Consider the following 23,041-nt stretch of genomic DNA (forward strand, 5'->3'; position numbering starts at 1 on the left):
TCAAAATTGGCACTAAATGATATCTCTGCACCATGGCCCAAACATCCCCACCCTCTAACCCTGATTCACCTGAAACCTTTATCCTGAACCCCCCAGACCTGCTATATGTATGGCACAAGAAACTAGATTTTAAATTTTACGATAATATAGCAGATATTTTAGTGAAAATTAAATCTAGATAAAGCCCACAATTTCACCAACTCAAATACACCTTTTTATAAATAAATGTTAAACTAATTAGTACACGCCGAGAACATCTAAAAAGCACAAAAAGCATTTGACTCACCACACAGTTAAAATAGGATTTTCTGAACACAAGATTTAAAATGTTTGCAATACAATAATTAAGTTACATTCTACACACAATATATAAATATCACGTGAAAAAATATTACCGGAAACCATCAGTCATATTTGGCACAATAGTGAAGTGAGCTGCTTGATAAATCATTAAAATATTTATATGGACATAATGCAACCACCTTTCATGGACTTTTTCTTGCTCATTTTGCACAAACTTTCAAAAAGATCTCCACAAACTTCCTTCAATTTTTTTTTGTATTCATTTGTGGGATGTGGGCATCTCTGGCTAGGTCAGCATTTAGAATCATAGAAAGTTTAAGGAGCAGAAAGAGTCCACTTGGCCAAATCGTGTCTGTGCCGGCCGAAAAACGATCCACCTATTCTAATCCCACCTTCCAGCATTTGGTTGGTAGCCCTGCAGCTTACGGCACTTGAGGTGCATATTCAGACTCCTTTTGAATGAGTTGAGAGACTCTGCCTCAACTACCCTTTCAGGCAGTGAGTTCCAGACCATCACCACCCTCTACGTGAAAAGGTTTTTCCTCATCTCCCCTCTAATTTTTCTATCAATCGCTAAATCTATGCCCCCTTATCAGTGACCTCTCTGCTAAGGTGAATAGACCCTAGACCTCCACTCTATCCAGGCCCCTCAGCATTTTGTACATTTCAATCAGATCTCCCCTCAGCCTTCTCTGTTCCAAGGAGAAGGACCCCAGCCTATCCAATCTTTCCTCAACAGCCAAATTTTTCCAGTCCTGGCAACATCCTCGTAAATCTCCTCTGTACCCTCGCTAGTGCAATTACAGCCTTTCTGTCATGAGGTGACCAGAACTGCACAAAGTACTCAAGTTGTGGCCTAACCAATGAGTTATACAATTCCAGCATAACTTCCCTGCTCTTGTATTCTATACCTCGGCTAATGAAGGAAATGATTCCTTATGCCTTCTTAACCACCTCATCAACCTGTGCTGCTACCTTCAGGGATCTGTGGACATTTACCCCAAGGTCCCTCACTTCCTCTACACCTCTCAGTATTTTCCCATTAATCGTGTATTCTTTTGCCTTGTTTGACCTCCACAAATGAATCACCTCACACTTCTCCAAGTTGAATTCCATTTGCCACTTTTCTGCCCATCTGACCAGACCATCAATATCTTCCTAAAGCCTATAGCTATCCTCCTTGCTATCTACCACACGGCCAATGTTTGTGTCATTCGCAAACTTCGTGATCATGTCCCCTACATTTACATCCAAATCGTTAATTTATACCACAAAAAGCAGGCGACCCAGTATTGAGCACTGTGGAACGCCACTGGAAACAGCCCTCCAGTTGCTAGAACAGCCATCAACAATTACCCTTTGTTTCCTGCCACTGAGCCAATTTTGTATCCACCTTGCTGCATTTTCCAGGATCCCATGGGATTTTATTTTTTTAACCAGTCTGCCATGTGGGATGGGACCTTGTCAAAAGCCTTGCTAAAATCCAAGTAGACCACATCAACTGCACTACCCTCATCTATCTTCCGGTTACTTCTTCAAAAAAATTCGATCAAGTTGGTCAAACAAGATCTTCCCTTAGCAAATCCATGCTGACAACCCTTGATTAACCTGTGCCTTTCTGAGTGACAGTTTATCCTGTGCCTCAGAATAGATTCCAATAATTTGCCCACTACTGAGGTTAGACTGACTGGCCTATAATTATTCGGTCTACCCTTCGCTCCCTTTTTAAAGAGGTATAACGTTAGCAGTTCTCCAATCCTCCGGTACCACATCTTTATCCAGTGAGGACTAGAAAATGATGGTCAGACCCTCTGCTATTTCCTCTCTTGCTTCTTTTATTTATTGCTCATTCCCAATTGCCCTTGAACTGAGTGGCTTGCTAGGCCATTTCAGAAGGCATTTTAAGAGTCCACCACATTGCTGAGTCTGGAGTCACATGTTGGCCAGACCAGATTTCCTTCCCTAAAAGGACATTAGTGAACCAGATGGGTTTTTACAATGATCGACAATGGTTTCATGGTCATCATTGGACTAGCCTTTTAATTCCAGATTTATTAATTGAATTCAAATTTCATCATCTGCTGTGGTGGGATTCGAACCCATGTCCAGGGCATTAGCCTGGGCTCCGGATTACTAGTTCAGTGACATTACCACTACGCAACCACTTCCCCACGTAAAAATGCTGCTTTTCCTAGATGTACAAATGCTACATGATCTGAAAGACATACCTTTACCTCATCCAGAGCTTGAATCTTACCTAGACTATTGGAGTAAGTGGCATTTCACCTTTGGTTGGAAATGAAAACTTGAGCCAGTCTCAATCTAGCTCCAAATGGGCACTGATTCATACTACACACATAAAATGCCTATAACCTAGTATAAATTGGAACCCTGAGGGTGGTTACAAGGGTATCTGGTCTCTGGAAATGTCTCGATGATGAAGTAAGATTGATCAAGTTAGAGGTTAAGCATATTGACGAACAAGAACTTCATTCAGCACCCAGTGTCTGCTGGATTTAACTTGAGGTTGCTAAATTGCTGATAGAGGACAGGAGGAGAGAGAAGAGGGAACAAAATTCATAAAAGTAAAGAAAAAGTTATGCTGGAATTTAATTCCCTTTAGAAGTGATACTTCTTTTCTCATTATATTAAGATTAGTCACAGGAGAGCTAATGTTGTACCATTGTTTAAAAAGGGAGAAAGGGGTAGACTGAGTACTTATAGGCCAGACTGCCTAACCTCAGAGATGGGAAAATTATTGGAAAAAATTCTGAGGGACAAGATACATCTTTTAGAAGGACACAGATTAATCAAAGACAGTCAGCACAAATTTGTTAAGAGGTCGTGTCTGACCAACCTGATTGAAATTTTTTGAGGAGGTAACAAGGAGTGTCGATGACGATAGTGCATTTGATGCATTAGCAAGGCTTTTGATAAGGTCCCACGTGGCAGACCGGTTGCGAAGTAAAAGCCCATGAGATCCAATACAAAGTGCCAAGTTGGATCTAAAAATGGCTCAGAGGCAGGAAGCAAAGGGTAATGGGTGTTTTTGAGACTGGAAGACTGTTTTCCAGTGGGGTTCTGCAGTGCCCAGTACTAGGTCCCTTGCTTTTTGTGGCCCATATCAATGATTTGGCTTTGAATACGGAGGTATGATTAAGAAGTTTGCAGACTATAGAAAAATTGGTTGTGTGGTTGATAATGAAGAAAGCTGTAGACTGCAGGAAGATATCAATGAATAGTCAGGTGGGCAGAACAGTGGCAAATGGAGTTCAGTCCAGAGAAGTGAGGTAATGCATTTGGGGAAGATACAAAAAGCAGGTGAATACACAATAAATTGCAGGATACTGAGAAGCGTAGAGGGACAGAGGCACTTTGGAATACATGTCCACAGATCCCTGAATGTAGCTGGATAGGTAGATATGGTGGTCAAGAAGGAATACTTGGGTTTATTAGCTCAGGCACAGAATACAAGAGCTGGGAGGCTATGCTGAAACTATATAAACACTAGTTAGGCTGCAGCTGGAGTAATGCATGCAATTCTGGTCACTGCACAACAAGAAAGATGTGATTACACTAAAGAGGGTACAGAGGAAATTTGAGGATGCAGCCTGTACTGGGGAATTTTAGTTATGAGGAAAGAGTGGCTAGGCTAGGTTATTTTCTTTGGAACAGGAGGCTGAAGGGAAACCTAACTGAAGTGTATAAAATTATGCTGGGTCTAGATAGAGTGGATAGGAAGGGCCAACCCCCTAGGTTGAGTGGCCCAAAACCAGGGGTATAGTTTTAGCCTAAGAGGTAGGTGGTGTACAGGGGATGAGGGTGATGGGGATCTGGAACTCACTGCCTGAAAGGGTGGTAGTGGCAGAAGCCCTCATAACATTTTAGTACTTGGATATGTACTCGAAGTGTTGTAACCTACAAAGCTACGGACCAAGAGCTGGAAAGTGGAATTAGGCTGGATGGCTCCTTGTTAGCGGGCATGGACACATGTCGAATGGCCTCCTCCGTGATGTAAATTTCTATCATTCTAAGTTTCTATTTTCTGACAGACAGTGGAAAGCTAGAAAAAAAATAAGTACCAGAGCAGAGAAAACGATTTACATAATTTTTTTTGTAATTTTGAGTTCAAGTTGAGTAATTTCAATTTTGTAGAATAGAACAGGGCATCCAATGTCTTGACTACAAAACAAACATATCAGATGCATAGTAAAGATTCTTGTACTTTTATACCAAATTGTCCCTTAATCTCAACTTCAGAAAAGCAATACGACCCCACTATATGCGCGGGAATGTTACATTTTTCCAAATTAGCTATTTTTATAGGTTGTTCTGGTTAGACTGCCAACTCAATATCAATTTGTGGGTGCAGAAGGCAGTTTGTTACTCAGTCAACACCTATAAGAACTAAGCTGAAACTGATGCGAGGCACAAGAGGAATACCTTCACAAGAGTGCTAACACTGAGTCGCTGCTGACAGCTTACCACTCAGCCCTTGATCAGCGTATGCCTAAAAACTTAGTGGTAAGAAATTTGAAGCACGTCTTTTAGTCTGAAAAACCAATTCAAACAGCCACATATTGCAGTACGTACCTGTCCTGTTTGGGGTGCGGTATTAGTCTCCCTCTTTGACATTTCTTCTGTCACGAGGGAGACATACCTCCTTTGTTCATCCAGAATCATGCTGAGTTGTCTGTTCAACTGTTTGATTTCATGGTGGATGCGGTTCTGACCTTCAAAGATTTGTCTCAATTCTCGCTCATTCACAGTTTCAAACAAATCAGCTGCAGAAATATAAAGTAAACTTGGGTTGACTTCCAGTCACATTAATTTAACTGAATGTTTGCCAGTTGCAGAATTATTTATACTCATTACAAAATATATCTGATGGAGGACCTCACAGTTCAAGAGTGCATAATTGGAAATTTGGACACATACTGCCTATGATTATCCAATCATTATTTTAAATGACCAGATAATCATGAACAACATTAATGATAAATGCTCTTAGGTGATGAGGCTCTCTGCCAAAAACACAATTAACTCTCAGCACTGAAAATCACTGCTTTTATTGAATACTTAAATCACAAGCTAAAAAAAGTTTATCCTTCAGGGATATAAACATTTCTTTAGGAACCTTACAGGACTTCTCCCACTACTGAATTGAAGTTCTACTTTCACAAATAGGAATATATTGTCAATTATCTAACCAAGTGAGAATTGGATTCCCTTTAAGAAATTGGCTCCTCCAATGGCAGTGAATTTATTTCGTGAGAAACTGAGCCACACAGAGCAAGCAGTTTCCCGATTAATTCCCTGGCCTGTGCAATTAGCAGATGCTAGCTAGCAGTGTAATAGGGGCATGACAATTGGTGTTGTATTGGAACCGAGCTAAAGAGGGATATAAAAATATTCTGAGCTCTTGAACACTATCCTTGCAAAACGTGTGTGGGGATTTGGGGAAGGACAGGATCAGGCACGGGTTTGATGTTGCCCTGTGGTCAAAGAGCTTGTCAATACTCACTGATTATATATCTCTAAGTAATCCTCATTGTTTAACCTTAATTGTGCTATCATAGATGCTTAATAAAAGTGTTGTACTGCAGTACTGTTGAGCTTCAATAATTAATCAATATAATTTGAGAATGTGGGGCAGCAAAGGCAAATAATTTAGGTATGTTATAAATCCTAGATATATATGGTAAATCCCAATGTAATCTTCTGAAATGTATAAGGTGGAGACAAGATGATCTTTTATCAATATAAATTACACATTGAAATCTCCATTAAATAATTCTTGCACATGTGGAATTTACCCATTCTACATACTATAGCAATATAAAAGCAAAATACTGCAGATGCTGGAAATCTGAAATAAAAACAAGAAATGCTGGACATACTCAGCAGGTCTGGCAGCATCTATGGAGAGAGAAGCAGAGTTAACGTTTCAAGTCAGTGACCTTTAATCATAGAACTGACAAATATAGAAATGTAAAAGATTTTAAGCAAGTAAAGCAGGGGTGGGGCAAGAGATAACAAAAGAGTAGGTGTTGATAGGACAAGGTCAGAGAATAACTGACCAGGTGGTCATGGAGCAAAGGCAAATGGTATGTTAATGGTCTGTTGAAAGACAAAGCGTTTGTACAGAGAGGGTGTGATAGACTAGAAAGCACAAAGCACTCTAAGCACAAACATTTAAAAAAATTAAACAGAAACAGTGGGTAGGCACAGTAGAAACAAACTAAACACAGTAAAAAAAACTAAAATAAAATAACTAAATAAAAAATAACTAAACATAAAAAAGGGGGAAACCGTCATGCTCTGAAATTATTGAATTCAATGTTCAGTCCGGCAGTCTGTAGTGTGCCTAAATCGGTAAATGAGATGCTGTTCCTTGAGCTTGCGTTGATGTTCACTGGAACACTGCAGCAAGCCCAGGACAGAGATGTGAGCATGAGAGCAGGGGGGGGGGGGGGGCGGGGGCTGTTGAAATGACCAGCAACCGGAAGCTTGGGGTCATGCTTACGGACTGAGCGGAGGTGTTCCGCAAAACGGTCACCCAATCTGCATTTGGTCTCCCCAATGTAGAGGAGACCAAACTGCGAGCAGCGAATACAGTATACTAAATTGAAAGTACAAGGAAATCGCTGCTTCACCTGAAGGGAGTGTTTGGGGCCTTGGATAATGAGGAGAGAGGAGGTAAATGGGCAGGTATTACACCTCCTGCGATTGCAGGGGAAGGTGCCGTGGGAAGGAGACGAGGTGGTGGGGGTAACGGAGGAGTGGACCAGGGTGTCTCAGAGGGAACGATCCCTTTGGAATGCTGACAGGGGAAGGGAGGGGAAGATGCCTTTGGTAGTGGCATCACGCTGGATGTGGCGGAAGTGGCGGAGGATGATTCTTTGGAGGTGGAGGCTAGTGGGGTGGAAAGTGAGGACAAGGGGAACCCTGTCGCAGTTCTGGGAGGGAGGAGAAGGGGTGAGGGTTGAAGGGCAGGAAATGGGCCAGACGCGGTTGAGGGCCCCGTCAACCACAGTGTAAGGAAAATGGAAGACATATCGGAAGCACTGTCGTGGAACATACTAAAGTACTAGTCAGAGACTGAAAATTTAACTTTTTTTCTTCAGAGGAAAAAAAAAGTTATTTACGTTAAAATTTCAAACATCTTCTCCGCACAACTATAAATCATAAGGGAACAATTAATACAAGTAACCAAAAAAACTTTTTAAAAAAAAACCTTCCCCAACCTGTTTCTCCTTGCATATCAGGGTGATCTTTTTGGAACTCTTCTTTCTTTTTATCAAGTGCCTGTTGGAAATTTTCATACTCCTCTCGATATTTCTCTTTTTCTTCTTGGGGAATTGCTGAATCAGCAGGCTCCTAATTCAGATGTCAAAAGTTTCTCGTATTTGAACCAAAAAATATATATATATATATATATAAAAAGTAACTTCCTCAGTTTAAAGGACAATAATTTTATTAAGCAGGCCCAGTTACTTATTAGAGCAACTGCATCTCCACAGTACCTGTAGGAAGTAGTAATAGTTCCACAGCTCTAAAAAACAGCGCAAAGTACAATAATGCTCATTAAAAAGAGATTTTAAGTTCAATTATGGGTCAGCAACTAAGTACAATATGTGGTATTGTACCGAACCATATACATCATGAAGGACCTGTTCAATCCATGGTCTCTGTTGAGTCAGCTGATCTCAACCAAGACAATAGTGAGGTGGTATAATGGGTCACAATCTTCCTGGGCTTGGATAGAACAAGTTATGTGGATTCAGTGGGCGTGGTCAGTCAGATGAGCATCGTTAGTACCTGAGTAACCAGGCCTCAGAATAAGCTACTAACTTTGGGGGAGAAGGTATGGAGAACAAAAAGTTTAAACTCAGTCATGTGGCTTTAACTCTAGAGCGAGTAATTAATTTAGTCATCTCTTACAAGTCAACATTTAAAGCTAAAATTCTAGTATTCGTAAGACCCTGTGACTGCCCAACAGATCACTTGCCACACTGTAACCATTTAAAATACTGCATTTCCTTTTCAATGGGAGGAAAGTAAGAGTAGAATTGATGACATTGTTACAGCATATTGATCACTATACTTTGTTTCCAATGACATGCTATCATAGTAATTTCCATTGCTTGTGACCAATTTTTATATGCTATAATTTCCAAAGTATAGAAAGTACGATTCAAAAAGATTAGATAGGAAAATCCAGACATTATATGCCAAATGCAAAATGTACCACTGGTACACTGTTGTATGGTTCTGTCCAAACTATTAAAACAAAATCCTAGATTGAAGAATTTATATATATAGTTTGGCTGGTTAGAGCTATACCACTATAAATTTGAAAGACACTAAAGAATTAACTATTCTTCTAGCATTACTTGACATACAGATTCAATCGTTGTATATTTTTTCACATGGTATTTGCAGGAGTCTACATCAATACATTAGGTCTGCTGGCATGAATCTGCATATTTGAAGAGCCTCGAACATTTTGAGGTCATGTCATTTCGTTGGTAATGAACCTGCAATTTTCTATCAATGATGTTTTTGGCACAAAGCAACATGCAAAATTTTATGAGAATATGCAGTTCCTTAGACACAAGGTAGCGTAGTTTATAAATAGCTCTTTAATTACGCATTCCAATTCTGGAGCTGACTACTGCATTAGAGAAACAAGAGAAACAATTGTTCTTCTGATTCTACTTCTCAGCATCTCTGTTGAGAATATGCAAAGGTTTACAATATCCAATCTCAATAAATACAATTTATTTCAGGGATCAGCTGGGTTTATCTCTACAGGCCACTTCTTACTTGGATGTAGAGACCTTAATTTTGATTCTCTGCAATCCATCATAGGATATAAAACTTGACCAACACTGAACTTTAGATACAGACATTTGATAATTGTCTTGGGGGTGGGGGTGACACTGTCCCAAGTACTGATATTCTTCACATTGATGAGCACAAAATCATTCCTGTTGAGAAGCCTCTTTTTCATAAAACCACACACATGGATCTATCTAGTTGCTCAGTGGACAATATTATTTACATTTTTGGTCCTCGAAATCTTTGTTACAACTGTGCACACAAATGCTTTGGGTTGCACAACCAAATTGGGTTATGTGTTCTCTGACCTGGTCAAAATTCACACACAGAAAACAATGGATGATAATATTGTGATCTCGTTTGATAAAATTGTCAAAGTGTCTGCATTTTCTTCACAACAACTTGGCATACGAATTAGGAGAAGCGGCCATTTTCGGCCCTTCTAGCCTGCTCCGTCATTTGTTAAGATCATGGCTAATCCGATTGTGGCCTCAATTCTACTTTCTTATCTATCTGCTATAGCCTTTGACTCCCTTGTAAATCAAGAATCCATCTAACTCAGCCTTAAAAATATGCAATGACCCTGTCTCCACTGCTCTCTGGGGAAGAGAATTCCTCAGATTAATGACCCTCAAAGAAAAAATCTCTTTTCATCGCCGTCTTAAATGGTTAGACCCCTAATTCTAGTCTCTTTCATAAGGGGAAACAGCCTCTCAGCATTCACCCTCTCAAGTCCCCCCAAAATCTTATATGTTTCAACAGGATCACCTCTCATTCTTCTAAACTCCAATGGATACAGGTGCAACTTGTCCAACCTTCATTCCAAGAATCAGTTGAGTGCATCAGAAAATGGCACAAGGGTAAAACAAAACAAAATGTATCAGGACTTCAAATAGCATATGAAACTTTTTTTTTTTAAATCTGGTCCAAACCATCTTCATACCAATACTGGATAAAAGTGATTCAACTTGCAAAATCAAGTACTGTCTCAAAATCATAAGGACTATTTGGAGCACTTGGAGAAGACAGCCTCGATGAGCTTACAAGGGATAGCTGCCATTAGCAGCAATTGACTGCTTTTACCTCTCGTATTTGTGGTCATCTATAATTTTATCATATATGGTCAACGTATCATAATTGGCACTCCATATATCTGTAACTGATATACAGGAGGATCTTGGACAATTATTCAACCCTAATTGAAAATTAATTCATTTAAGTGGACAGGGTTAGGTCACAGAATCCATCAATCATTTTCCTTGTTGGCATTAGTGCCTGGTTTGGATTTAATTTGTGACCATGCCAATCTTCAGTGTGCTTTTAACTAGCTGGAAAAACTGCCTTTAATATACATTCCAGAAGGTGGTCACTTCACAAGTCGACACAAACAGGGAAGCAGCAAAGAGGCAGGAACACACTGGGATATATAAGAGGTCCCCTATGAGTCTTGATTCAAATAGGTACACAGTCCTTGATAACTGTGAAATGGTCAAAGGCAGCAGCTCAAGGGCAAGTATCTACAAGAGCACCATAAATCAAGTAGTTACCTGGAGTAAATAATGTAATATTAATCCACAGAATTAAAAAGGCAGTGGCTGGATGGAATCAAAATCGGTTAAGGGACACTAAGTAGAAAGTGGTGGTGAATGGCGTGTTTACCAGACTGGAGGGGAAAAGACAGTGGTTTCCAACTCTTCCTCTGCTGCCACCGCTTCCCCTCCCCCCCCCCCCCCCCCACCCCTAAGTCTAAGACAACTAGGGCTGCATTCCCTCCAAATAAAGATCAAGGATGTTTTGATAAAGAAATAGAAAAGGTAAATAAATCATTTCCATTGAGAGGTAAATTAAAAACAAGCACAAACCATGTAAAGATAAGTGAGAAACATAAAAGGGGGAAGATCAGATGATACATTCTATTAACTCTAGAAAAGGTATAATGCTCTTCACAAGCATGATCGATGAAAAATCAACTACAACATTCAAAAATGTTGTTTATGGAGTATTTCATTAAAATGGGGAGTCTAAATTCAGTGCAGGTATAAATAGTCGAATGGTTTCCTACTGTGCTATAATTTCCATTGTAACACTGGTTTTCAGCCAATGGTTAAACATGTAGTCCTCCCTTTCAAAGGAGTCATAAGAAGCATGGAGGCAGAAAAAATAAGGCAATGAGTAAAGGAAAACAGGATAGGAAAGTAAAATTAAATTTGAAACAAAAAATATAGCAGACAGAAACTAGGGAAGATGATTGAATGACATTAGTAGTTCAAAGCTCATATTAGCATAATAAGGACATTCCAAAAGGTTGAGTAATTTTGTTATTTTAATAGTATATTTCACTGCATAAACTAATCAAATAAAATTAGTTAGCCCATGAAAATAGTTGTTGCTGAACCAGATAGCAACCCAAGGTTTAAATGGGCAGTCGGTTCCAAAAATGAAAATAAACAAACACTCATTAGCTCCTAGAATATCAGAAAATTTAGCCAAATAAGTTGAAATGTCTATTTTCCTTCAGTAGAGTAGAAAGTGCAAAGCAAAATGCTGCAAGAAAACTATGCTCAGCTCCATAGATACGTTTAATATATAAAAAATTCTTGCATTTCATTCCAAGCATTTCATGATGTTCATTGTCTAGCAGATTAAATTTAATTACAAACTTCCTATTTTAAATTATCCAACTACATACAAGCTTTGCGAAAAGGAAGCTATACCTTAATTTGGATTAATAAATCATACGAGAAAAAGGAAGTCTCCCCTCTCATTCTAGGCAAGATGCCAAAATGTGTTCACCTCCTTCAGTCATCCCATTCTCTTTCACTGTCACTACTTCCGAATTTACCCATATTCTCTGATTTGCAAGTAGTATTCTGCTGCATAATAATGTGCTCTGGCTTGTCATGCAACTTTTCAATTAATGATAATTTAAAAAATCTTACCACTGGTTTGCCAGGTTCCAAAAGTCTGAATGTCAGAAAAGACAAGACATCATGGTCATCTGTCAAGAAACAAATACAATGCAACATTTCTAAATAATGTGGAAGTCTGATGTGTGAACTTCACACTCAGCTATGCACAAGTTTCAGCTTCAAACAAACGTTTCTATAACCCTTAAAATAAATTTTGCACACCTTCATGTTTTTGCTGAAACAAAAACCCACCTGCAAGACCTCCAGTTGCTGCAGAAATTCCAAAATAACCCTCAGATGGAAGTACCATATTTTCTACTCTGGCACAAAGTTCATAATCGTCATTATTCGGAGTAAAGCCATTATGTAGCATAACCTACAACAGAAAACATGAACTTGTATTTTCATGAGCTTTATGGCTAAGTGCAATAGTGGCCTAGGTTTTTTTTTAAAAAGTTATGCAGGCTGGTTGTTTTTTCCCCTTCATTTTTGATGAAACATGCTGCGCATCTGCCTGAATAAAAGAACTACTTAAAAGGGATCCTCTTTGGCTGTCAATAGAACATAGTCAGGTGAGTTCTTTCTTCAAAAATGAAAACATTATAGCTTATTTTGGAGAGATCTTCAGACACAATTTAACAGTGGAAAAATATATACAATTGAGACCTTCTGCATCAAGACATAAAAGTCAATAGGAGGAAAGAGCCCTCAACAGACTGGAGCAAGGTTAATTATCAAGTGGTTCAAAAAAATACACCATTTATTAGATAATTATTAAAACAAACCAGCAATTATACTGTTCAAATGTTGGCTTTTTTATTTAAATAAAGGAATAAATTGAAGCCATCCTGATGGTTCAGTGATACCTGTCCTACCCTGTGTAGTTTTTGTCTGTGGTGGATTATTTGTGGGTTCTCTCACCGGTCTCAGTACATACATTGTTAAAGTTACCTTCGAGGTAAAAGTCAATACGGTGAGATGAAGAAAGCTACAAAATGAACTACTCTGGCTAGTCATCTCGAAGGCTAAAATTCGAAGCTAATGCTAGTGAATTATAACCCACTTAATCAGAACAAAAAGGCAACTTGCTCCGTGAAGTGATAAGAAGGCTGTGTGAGAACAGGTAAGTAACTTTCATGGAAGACTTCAATTAATCCAACATAAACTGGGAAAGCCTAAGTGGTTTAGACTTAAGAGTCAGTAAATGGCTTTCTTGGGCCACGACAGCAAAAAAGTCATGACAGGCAATCCTCATTTTGATTCAATATTTGCCCATGACCTAGAAAATGTACAAGATATAGAAGTCATGGCACCCTGGAGATGGCAACCAGAGTGACGGAGGTTAACTTGATCTGACAGTTAAAATTACTTAAGACAAGGACTTCAATGAAAATGAACAACTAAAGCAGATGAATTGGGGAAAAGATCTTCAATGGAAGACCTTTTCAAAAGGTGCAATACTGTGCAGGACTAAGAAAGATGGTTAAATCCACAGGCTGGAAACAAATAATATTCAGAGTCAGCATTCCTTCTTTTTTTTTTTGCAGTGTGAGATTAGTTTAAGTGCGCAGGCCCTATAAATTTTTTTTGCGCGGTGACGCAACTTAGAGGGAACATTATTCAAGGGTATTGAGTGTTTAAGATGTAGATGAAATAAACATGACCCTACTTAGACAAGCAAAGAGAGGTCTGTGGAAAAAAGCCTGGACAACGCCCACAGGTAGAACAGAGGAGTGGCTCACTGGGATGATTAACAAGGAAATGCAGAAACAAGATGAATGACTGAAGAGCAAAGAGTAACTTGGAAAATTATGAGGCTAAACAATAAAAAGGAAACTCTTCCAGTATTACAACAGCAAGTGGGCAGCAGACATAAAAGCTATAAAAGATGCAATCAGGTTTGAAACAGAGAACGAGCATAAACAATATGAATGTCTATTTCCTCCAAATATTGATGAGAACACACAAGCAACCTGCTCACTCCAGATAAAGATGCCCCAAGTAAAAGAATGACTGTGACTGAAAGTGGTGAGGCTGCCTCAAAGGACTTGATGAGAGGTACTTTTGAGATGAGAACATGTGCTTGAACTGCAAAAGTAGTTGGGAGTAGTTAATACATTCAATTAACACTTAATTAACCCTTATGGTCCAATATAGGCAGAAGTTTGGGATACGCAGGGAACGTGCAAGTGGTGAGGACTATATCCATATTTAAATTGAATGACAATACCGGCATCAATAACGACAGGCTTGTAAATTTTACTTCTATACCATTGTTATGGAAGTGCTTCTATTTTTAAAATATTTTTTAGTTTAGTTTTTAGTTTAGAGATACAGCACTGAAACAGGCCCTTCGGCCCAGAGTCTGTGCCGACCATCAACCACCCATTTATATTAACCCTACACTAATCCCATATTCCTACCACATCCCCACCTGTCCCTATATTTCCCTACCACCTACCTATACTAGGGGCAATTTATAATGGCCAATTTACCTACCAACCTGCAAGTCTTTTGGCTTGTGGGAGGAAACCGGAGCACCCGGAGAAAACCCACGCAGACACAGGGAGAACTTGCAAACTCCACACAGGCAGTACCCAGAATTGAACCCGGGTCACTGGAGCTGTGAGGCTGCGGTGCTAACCACTGCACCACTGTGTTTTAGAATTGTGGAGATGGATTCACTGGATGACCAAAGTGATTCCAGAAATGCTAGACTGTTTATTCTTTAAAGGGTCACTAGAAGGACTCTGTTTAAAAACAACTTTTACTGGATGTCACATATCTTCAGCTAAGTAAACAACAGGTGCCTTCTGACTATGGGAGTTATTTACAAGAGAAGTGACATGTCCAGATTTATGGTGCTCAAGAGTGGGTTTCATTTCTGAATACTGTTTTGAGGCAGTTGGAGGTCAGCCTGATAACAGAATACCAGTTAAGCTTTTTTCCACCTCTTTGAGAAACCATGAGACTCAATTGTAAGAAATAGGAGAAATGCTGCTTTGGTTTCTCGGAGAAGCGTCTGGAAGACTTCCTCTCGACATCTCCTGACTGAACTGCTTCTGAAAAGATTCCAGTGACCCATCTACGTGTACTCGGACACCAGACTATATGCCATGTGGAACATAACATATCTTGTCCTTTTCCATCAAGAATTAACAAGTACTTTGACCAAAGCATCTTTATTTTTCCTTTAACCTGTGTGTGTGTGTGTGTGTGTGTGTGTGTGTGTGTGTGTTTTGGGTATTTAGAAGGGAATTATTTCGCCACATGAACATTAAAACTTAAAATTGCAAGCCCCTGACTGGGAAGACGTTTGCATAGTAACAGTGTTGGAACAATGAAGATCCAGTCATTGCTTCTCCAATACACAGAAGAAGTGGTCAGACCAGTCTTAATCACATGACTAACTGGCTGTTGCAGAGGTTTGAACGGAGTTTTAAATTGGAGAAAACAGTGTTTGCAATCAGAAAGCCGTGCGCTCCCGGTTGGAGCGGAACCTCCTCTCCAGCCTTGCCTGCCTCCCTCCATCTCTCCCACAGAACAGAAACTTGCGAAAACGTGTGAACCTCAGAGAAAAGTCTCCTACTGAACAAGGTTTAAGAACACTGGGCCCCAACGAACAGCAAGACTACCTTCAATCAAGTGAGCTCGAAGCACAGTAAACAAGAAACACTTCTGATATTGCCTCAAACCCCTCTCTACTATATTTTCCTCTCTTTTCTCTCCCTATTTTCATGTGTTCATCTCATGCACATGCTAGCGTGGGGGTGTCGTATATCCGTAGGCGTTAACCGTATTAGAGTTTAAGTTTTAATAAAATTTCTTCTTTCTTCTTTAAACCTCAGAAAACCTGTGTGAATTGGTTTCTTCACAAAGTGGGAGCGCAAAACACTATTTAAAATTGAACCCTGTTACAATAGACCAGGTGAAGATAGTAACAGACCCCTAGATACCTTTTGCACCTGGTCGTAACAATATTTACTTTCATATTTGAAACTGTGTGGTAAAGCTTTGCATCTTTATTGACTAAGTATTATTTTATAATAATAGTTTTGTTGTTTGGTGGATTTTATTCTGAAACTAAAATAGATACAGTACATAATTCAGTAACTGGATACACATTTAAATATATGTTGTGATCTGTGGAGAAGTGGAACTAGAGAAAGACAGTGCACACCTCCCGCCATGGTCATAACACCACATAAAATAATGAAATGGATTCTTTTGGGCCTCCTTATCTCGAGAGACAATGGATACGCGCCTGGAGGTGGTCAGTGGTTTGTGAAGCAGCACCTGGAGTGGCTATAAAGGCCAATTCTGGAGTGACAGGCTCTTCCACAGGTGCTGCAGAGAAATTTGTTTGTCGGGGCTGTTGCACAGTTGGCTCTCCCCTTGCGCCTCTGTCTTTTTTCCTGCCAACTACTAAGTCTCTTCGACTCGCCACAATTTAGCCCTGTCTTTATGGCTGCCCGCCAGCTCTGGCGAATGCTGGCAACTGACTCCCACGACTTGTGATCAATGTCACACGATTTCATGTCGCGTTTGCAGACGTCTTTATAACGGAGACATGGACGGCCGGTGGGTCTAATACCAGTGGCGAGCTCGCTGTACAATGTGTCTTTGGGGATCCTGCCATCTTCCATGCGGTTCACATGGCCAAGCCATCTCAAGCGCCGCTGACTCAGTAGTGTGTATAAGCTGGGGATGTTGGCCGCTTCAAGGACTTCTGTGTTGGAGATATAGTCCTGCCACCTGATGCCAAGTATTCTCCGAAGGCAGCGAAGATGGAATGAATTGAGACGTCGCTCTTGGCTGGCATACGTTGTCCAGGCCTCGCTGCCGTAGAGCAAGGTACTGAGGACACAGGCCTGATACACTCGGACTTTTGTGTTCGGTGTCAGTGCGCCATTTTCCCACACTCTCTTGGCCAGTCTGAACATAGCAGTGGAAGCCTTACCCATGCGCTTGTTGATTTCTGCATCTAGAGACAGGTTACTGGTGAAATGATTACCGGCAGTAAATGAGAATTAATTGTACAATAGCCTAGTTAACAGCAGTCAAAGAAATGTGAATGGGGAAGATCCTGCCTGGCCAATTTCTTTAGCTTCTTTGAGAAGTGACAACCCAAGAGGACGGTCACAGGTTATGGTGCCCCTCAACTTCGAGAAGACTTTTGCAAATCCTAAGAATGGATAAGAAACTGGACCAAGAGTAGCAAATGAGAACTTGCTAGGAGAGTTGGAGCAGAGTGGGGGGTTGGTTGTTTAAAGTGGATTGGTGTGCCTCAGGATTCGATGCAGGTATCACGACTGTTTCTAATTAAATGACTTAGGCTCAGAAACGCAATGCAAAACTGTCAAATTTATCAACTTCACCAAACTAGGAGAGGAAGTGGAATCAAAGGAGTCAGGCCATAATATACAGAAATGGATATATATATATATTGGATAAAATATGCAAATGGTCAGATCACAGATGAAATGTAAAACAGACAACTGTAAAATACCATACATAGGAAGGACAAATATATAACACAATTCATGAATGGTGTTGAAATAACTATGCTGACAGGGCTAGTCTTACAGCAGCATCACAAAATCTAAAGTTTTGTAATTGATGTGAATCTTGGATATAATTGCTGAAAAAATATTATAAATACATTTTAAACAAATGATATGTTCTCCAGTTAAGCAGTGGTCCTTCCCAATATAATTGTTCAGAAGAGATTTCTTTGATAAAATTTGAGAAATCTCAAGGCTACAATATTTTTGAACACATCAAAATACGAGACTTACAGTCAGTGTTTTTCTATAGTAGATTATCCTAGCTCTCACAGGGTAAGGCTTGTTCCTAAAATCTCTCAGACAAGAGCCCAATGCTTGTGTTGCACCATCGCTGCAGAAGCAAGTTATTCCAATGTCAAAACAGGGTAATAAGTTAATCTTTTGAAGGCTATACAAAAGTTAAGTTCATCAGCAAATATAACAAAAATAAAATTAGGATATAGTTTCATATGCTTCCTTAATTTTGGTTTAAAAGCATTCAAAATTCAGTGTTCAATTTTCTTGCTATCCATTTCTACAGACCAAGTATCAAATGTATTTTTGGTCTACTTAATTTAGTTGTTAAAAGAGCTCTTTAAAATAATTTGGATCCCCTCTCCCCATTGATTAAAAAAAATCACTTTAAATGTATAGTGGGACCTTGATTATTTACCATAACTAATCACTGTGCAGTCAGTTTGCTAGAGAAAAAAGCTCTTCCATTGCAATTTTTACATCTCAGCTGGCCATGATTCAGAAGTGGCAGCAGATTCTTAGCTGCTATTCATAAATTGGGAGCTAAACATTAATTAAGTAATTCTTTGAAAGAAAAATTTGACATACATTTAAAAACAAAACATTAAATTTAGCATGCAATCATAGCATGATACAATTTGACAATTTACATATTAACAAGAGATAGGTCACTTTTTGCAAAGACATCTCCCCTTAAAAAAAGTATGAAATCAGCAGAGAGAAGGAACGTGCATCTACAACATGCATAGACACTTGTAGCTGTTTTGCTCACAGCAAGGTCCCACAAATAGCTATTAATCTATCTTCATTAGGAGGAGGAGCTAGCCAGGATCCAAGATCTGCCCTCTTCAAATCCCAGTATGGAATCATTAACATCCACTGAATCACGTAAGAGGGAGATGCTGGTTTAATGTCTCATCAAAAAGATGGCATTTTCAATAATGCAACACCCCCTCAGTATTGTACTAGAGGGTCAACTTAGATTACGAGCTCAAATGTTGGGCAGAACTTTGAATGCAAACCATTCTGATTCAGAGGTAAGACCTCTTTCAACTCAACCAAGCTGACAGTTGCAATGCTAAGATGTGTCAGAAAACAGTTGGTTAAATTGGCCATGTAAAACAATCAATATCTGAAGAATTGAGACTAGTCCTTCCTTCCTGTCAATTTTCTCTTTCCCTGCTGACTTTATTCATAGGTTCAGCAGACGTAAAGGCTAATGATGATGGAGCAAAGGAGACTGCAAAACCAAATTTTTTTTTTCAAAAATGACTTTTTGGCTTAAAATGAGGGCAACCTAGGCTGGTGGATGGAATACATGCGATTTGAGGCATTCTGCCTCAAGCACTCCCAGGTCAGATAAAGGCCAACAGATACAGAGTAAACCCCCTTCAATCCCCACCCACCCAAACTAGCCAACCAAACAATGTACCTCAGTCCAAACAGAATCTACATTAGTTACATAAAAGATAAATAATTGCAGAAATTAATTTAAATTTTCTTTAACAACTTACTTCTGATGATCATAAAGATATTGCCCATTGTTTCCAACGAGGAGTATTACTGGGTTATTCTTCTGCAAGTTACAAAAAGAAACCTTCAACTTAACTTTCCACAATAATTATTCTGCAACATAATTTGATTTTGTTTTAAATTGTAGTTTGCAAGATGGAAACATAACTATACACAACACCTTCTATTCACTGGCATAGCTTAAAAGATCCCACATCAGCAGTTCATTATAAACACATTATCAATTTATAATTAACGTTTAAGAAGCCTTTTTGACCTCAAGTGTTGGTTAAAACACCTCAAAAATATAGGGTAGAGAAGCAAACTAGCACGAGGATTATAGTCCATAGATTTAAAAATCAAAAGCTTGATGTATGAAGCAACTCTACACAACTATAACAGTAAGAGCCAAAACATGATGGCAGACATTGAACTGTAGAATTCAATGCATCACATCACAAGAATAGTATGGCAACTACATGCATGGCACATATTAAAGGCATATTTTGCAATCACATCAAGTCGATGCCAGATTAACAGTGGATGGGATACTAAAATCTAGAACCCTATCCAGTAAACTAACAAAGTGCTCTTCAATTTGCAATTAAATTCAGCCAACAAGTGCTGCGCCATCTGATATCAAAATACTAATGTTCCCCTCATAAGCAACAAAAAGCAGCTGCATTCAGAAAGTGCAAATGTTTCACATTGAAGGTTTAGCTCTACCCAAAAAAGGGAGAAAAATCAGATTAGTGCTTAGACCCAAATAACAGAACATTGCACACTGAACAGGTATGTTGGGGTTTCTCTTTAACCTATATTTAAAATGTAGAAATATAGCTACATACAGTTGATGAAATAATTCTTTCCAGTTCAGAAAGGTTATCAACTTTGGATAATTTCAGGTATCTTTGTGTGACCTCTATTTCTGAACTGACTCAGATTAATATTAAAGTCAATTCTGTACAGCACATGTTACCCTACTTGAGGCGGCGTCTACATGGCAAAATGTTTATGATGGACTAACATTCTTGTCTGTTAAATATTAAGTCTGAAAGGGTTGAAAAGCCACAATTTGCGGAAGAAAAGCTGGAGAGCTGAAAAATAACATGAGCCTTTATCACTTGTGGATTAAAAATGAACATGCATCATTGGATATCAAAAACAGAGAACTGTCAAATGGTTATTCAAATTCCCTCAAGACTGAGATTGATTGATTGTCATTGTGCCTAAAAAAAAATCTAAGGGATATGGCAGGAAAGTGGAGTTGATGGAGAAGTCCAGTCATTATCTTATTGAATAGCAAAGCAGGCTCAACGGGTCATATGGCCTACTCCTGTTCCTATTCATCTTATGAAATCCTGTTGATTGGTATGCTCAAAACGGCCCAAATCAGAGTGCACATGTACGAACATACTTTAGTAAAATGTCATTAATGATTGAGTTTAAACAACTGCTTTAATTTTTCATCTTGTGAAGTAATCTTTTGTATTTGTACATACCTTTCCATCATTGTCAAAGGAGTCAAAGAAAATACCAACACCATTCCATGAGTCAGCTGCTCCAAAAACTGGACCATCCAATCCTTGATCTACTGTGTACCAGATTGCCTAAATTGAAAGAGGTAGGAGAAGTGCATTATAGTTGCAAATAGCAATTTTCCACAATATAAAATAGAATTAAGATGTCTTTACCAATCCATCAGCTCCGACCCTTCCTCTCCCTGTCACACGGAAAGTAACTTCAATTTCCCAGTTTTCAAAGCTAAATTTGCTTTTTGTCCAAACAGATCCCTTCTGACTTCTCAGGGATGGGGTTATACGGATTTGCTCGGCACTCGGGATTGCATCTAAAAATAAAGAAAACCTCTCAATACATGATGCAACATTTAGGCTACTGAACAGATTCCTTCCAAAGATCACATTCAAATAATCTAAGCTTAGAGTTGACCCAGTCCACTCTCTTGACGTAGGCAACCAACCACAGGAAAGATCTCTGAAATTACATTGATGCTGAAAAGGTAACCAAGCAATACACTATGATATTAATCTAATTGCATGATATTGAACTCTGATCAGCTGCCTCCCACCAGATGACTCATTCACAGCAAGATTCACTATGTCTTATCTTCACAACCTTTAAATGATTATTTTTAAAGTCAAAGTCAAACATTCTAAACTATATTAAAATAATAAAGTTACCAAAACAAAGCATATTACACTCACATAAAAGGAAGCAAAAGATTTTCTTTAGATTTGATTACTGACGAAGTATACTGTACCCAAACAGGTGTTAGGGTCTGAAGTTCTGTTTATGGATGATAAATCCCTGGTAGTTCAAGATAATAGGGTGAGCAGGTGTTGGGTGTTAATTAGTTAATTGTATTCAAGTGTGTATATATAAAGAGCCAGCCAGCACTGGCTGGTGGTGTTGTTTGGAGAGCAGAAGTGAACTGTGACAAGCAATAAACAATCTACACTAAAGCATCCCAGTCTCAGCGTCTTCTTCACAAACAGGCTTGGAGATTTCTCTAACAGGAGCCACTCAAACAATTTATACAGCAAAAGCATTCACAGAAAATATCAGCAACATTCTGACAGCTGTTATATTTGGGAGCTTTATAGTGTATACTAGCGATATTTTGACTCATCAGAAACTCAACTCTCACATTTCAGCAAAAGATTGGAATCAAGACAAAATTAATTTTGAAGTCTTTCTTAGAATTGAAAAAGTAACTTTGTTGGTAGCACAACTATTTAATTTGCTTCAGATGTTAGAATTAAAAGCCTGCCTGCAAAACAAGTCACACACCAGCAGCTTCAGTAGGTGATGTAGCACTGCTCTCCCACCAAACTGATCAATGCAGAAACACATACTTAAAGATAAATGCCACTATAGATTTCACGTGGCATGTTCTAAACAGTGATCAGTAATATTTTGATTAGAAGTTCTTGGTTGAAATCAGAAGATAGCAAATTTTGGATCATGGTTTTAGGGAAAGTTTTTTTTTTAAGGCAAGTAACAGCCAAACATCTCAGTAGAAAAACACCCAAAACAAATTCAGAGCAACAAATCAGGGTGGGCCAAACCATGCTTTTGATGAACTAGTGCAGCCAAAAATGTTGAAACATCAAAAAGTAGAAATAAATTAGCCTATTGAGCTGAACATTTTGAAAGTAGGAAGGTAGTAATGAAACAAGATTCTCATTGAGAGCTGTTACATAAGTGTCTGTAAAATTTTTTTTTAGGTCTTTAGAATTTTCTCATGATCGGTGTCGCATCTGTCAAAGTTAAAATGTGGAAAGAGAACTTTGAAAGCATACACAAAAAAAATTAATTTGATTACTGCCAAGATAAAATGCAATGCAGTTACATTATCTCATTTATTATTCAATCTCCAACACCAAAAAAGCCACATGCCAGACTACAAAGGCGTGAAAGCTGAACTACCAAAAATACACCCAAATGGGGTGTTAGTTTTTACTTGGCATTATGCAGATTCGCCTGTGTCTTTCCAAGGTTGGCTGATATTTGCACATATCTAAGTTTTAAAAAAGTGAAAAACAGACATTGATAACTGTCAAGAAGTGAAGTAAAAATTCAAGCTTATAAATAAGATCTATCGCAAATATTTTAATCACTTATGAGAAATTAAAGTGAAAAATCCAACTT

The 23,041-nt window shown here is 38.8% G+C and overlaps 1 protein-coding gene across 1 annotated transcript in view; it reads right to left on the reverse strand.

Annotated features, from left to right (window-relative positions):
- Window positions 1-23,041, reverse strand: part of lman1 (lectin, mannose-binding, 1) — a 71,986-nt gene that overhangs the window by 39,473 nt on the left and 9,472 nt on the right. The window contains exons 2-9 of the mRNA XM_068031153.1: window positions 21,064-21,218; window positions 20,872-20,979; window positions 19,372-19,433; window positions 17,855-17,954; window positions 12,309-12,432; window positions 12,087-12,145; window positions 7,551-7,683; window positions 4,897-5,087 (exon numbers count right to left, since the gene is read on the reverse strand). Of these exons, the coding sequence (XP_067887254.1) occupies window positions 4,897-5,087; window positions 7,551-7,683; window positions 12,087-12,145; window positions 12,309-12,432; window positions 17,855-17,954; window positions 19,372-19,433; window positions 20,872-20,979; window positions 21,064-21,218 (932 nt within the window). The remainder of the gene's footprint in view (window positions 1-4,896; window positions 5,088-7,550; window positions 7,684-12,086; window positions 12,146-12,308; window positions 12,433-17,854; window positions 17,955-19,371; window positions 19,434-20,871; window positions 20,980-21,063; window positions 21,219-23,041) is intronic.

This window comes from Heterodontus francisci, chromosome 1 (genome assembly GCF_036365525.1).
Source record: "Heterodontus francisci isolate sHetFra1 chromosome 1, sHetFra1.hap1, whole genome shotgun sequence".
In the NCBI taxonomy this organism is placed as follows: Eukaryota; Metazoa; Chordata; class Chondrichthyes; order Heterodontiformes; family Heterodontidae; genus Heterodontus; species Heterodontus francisci.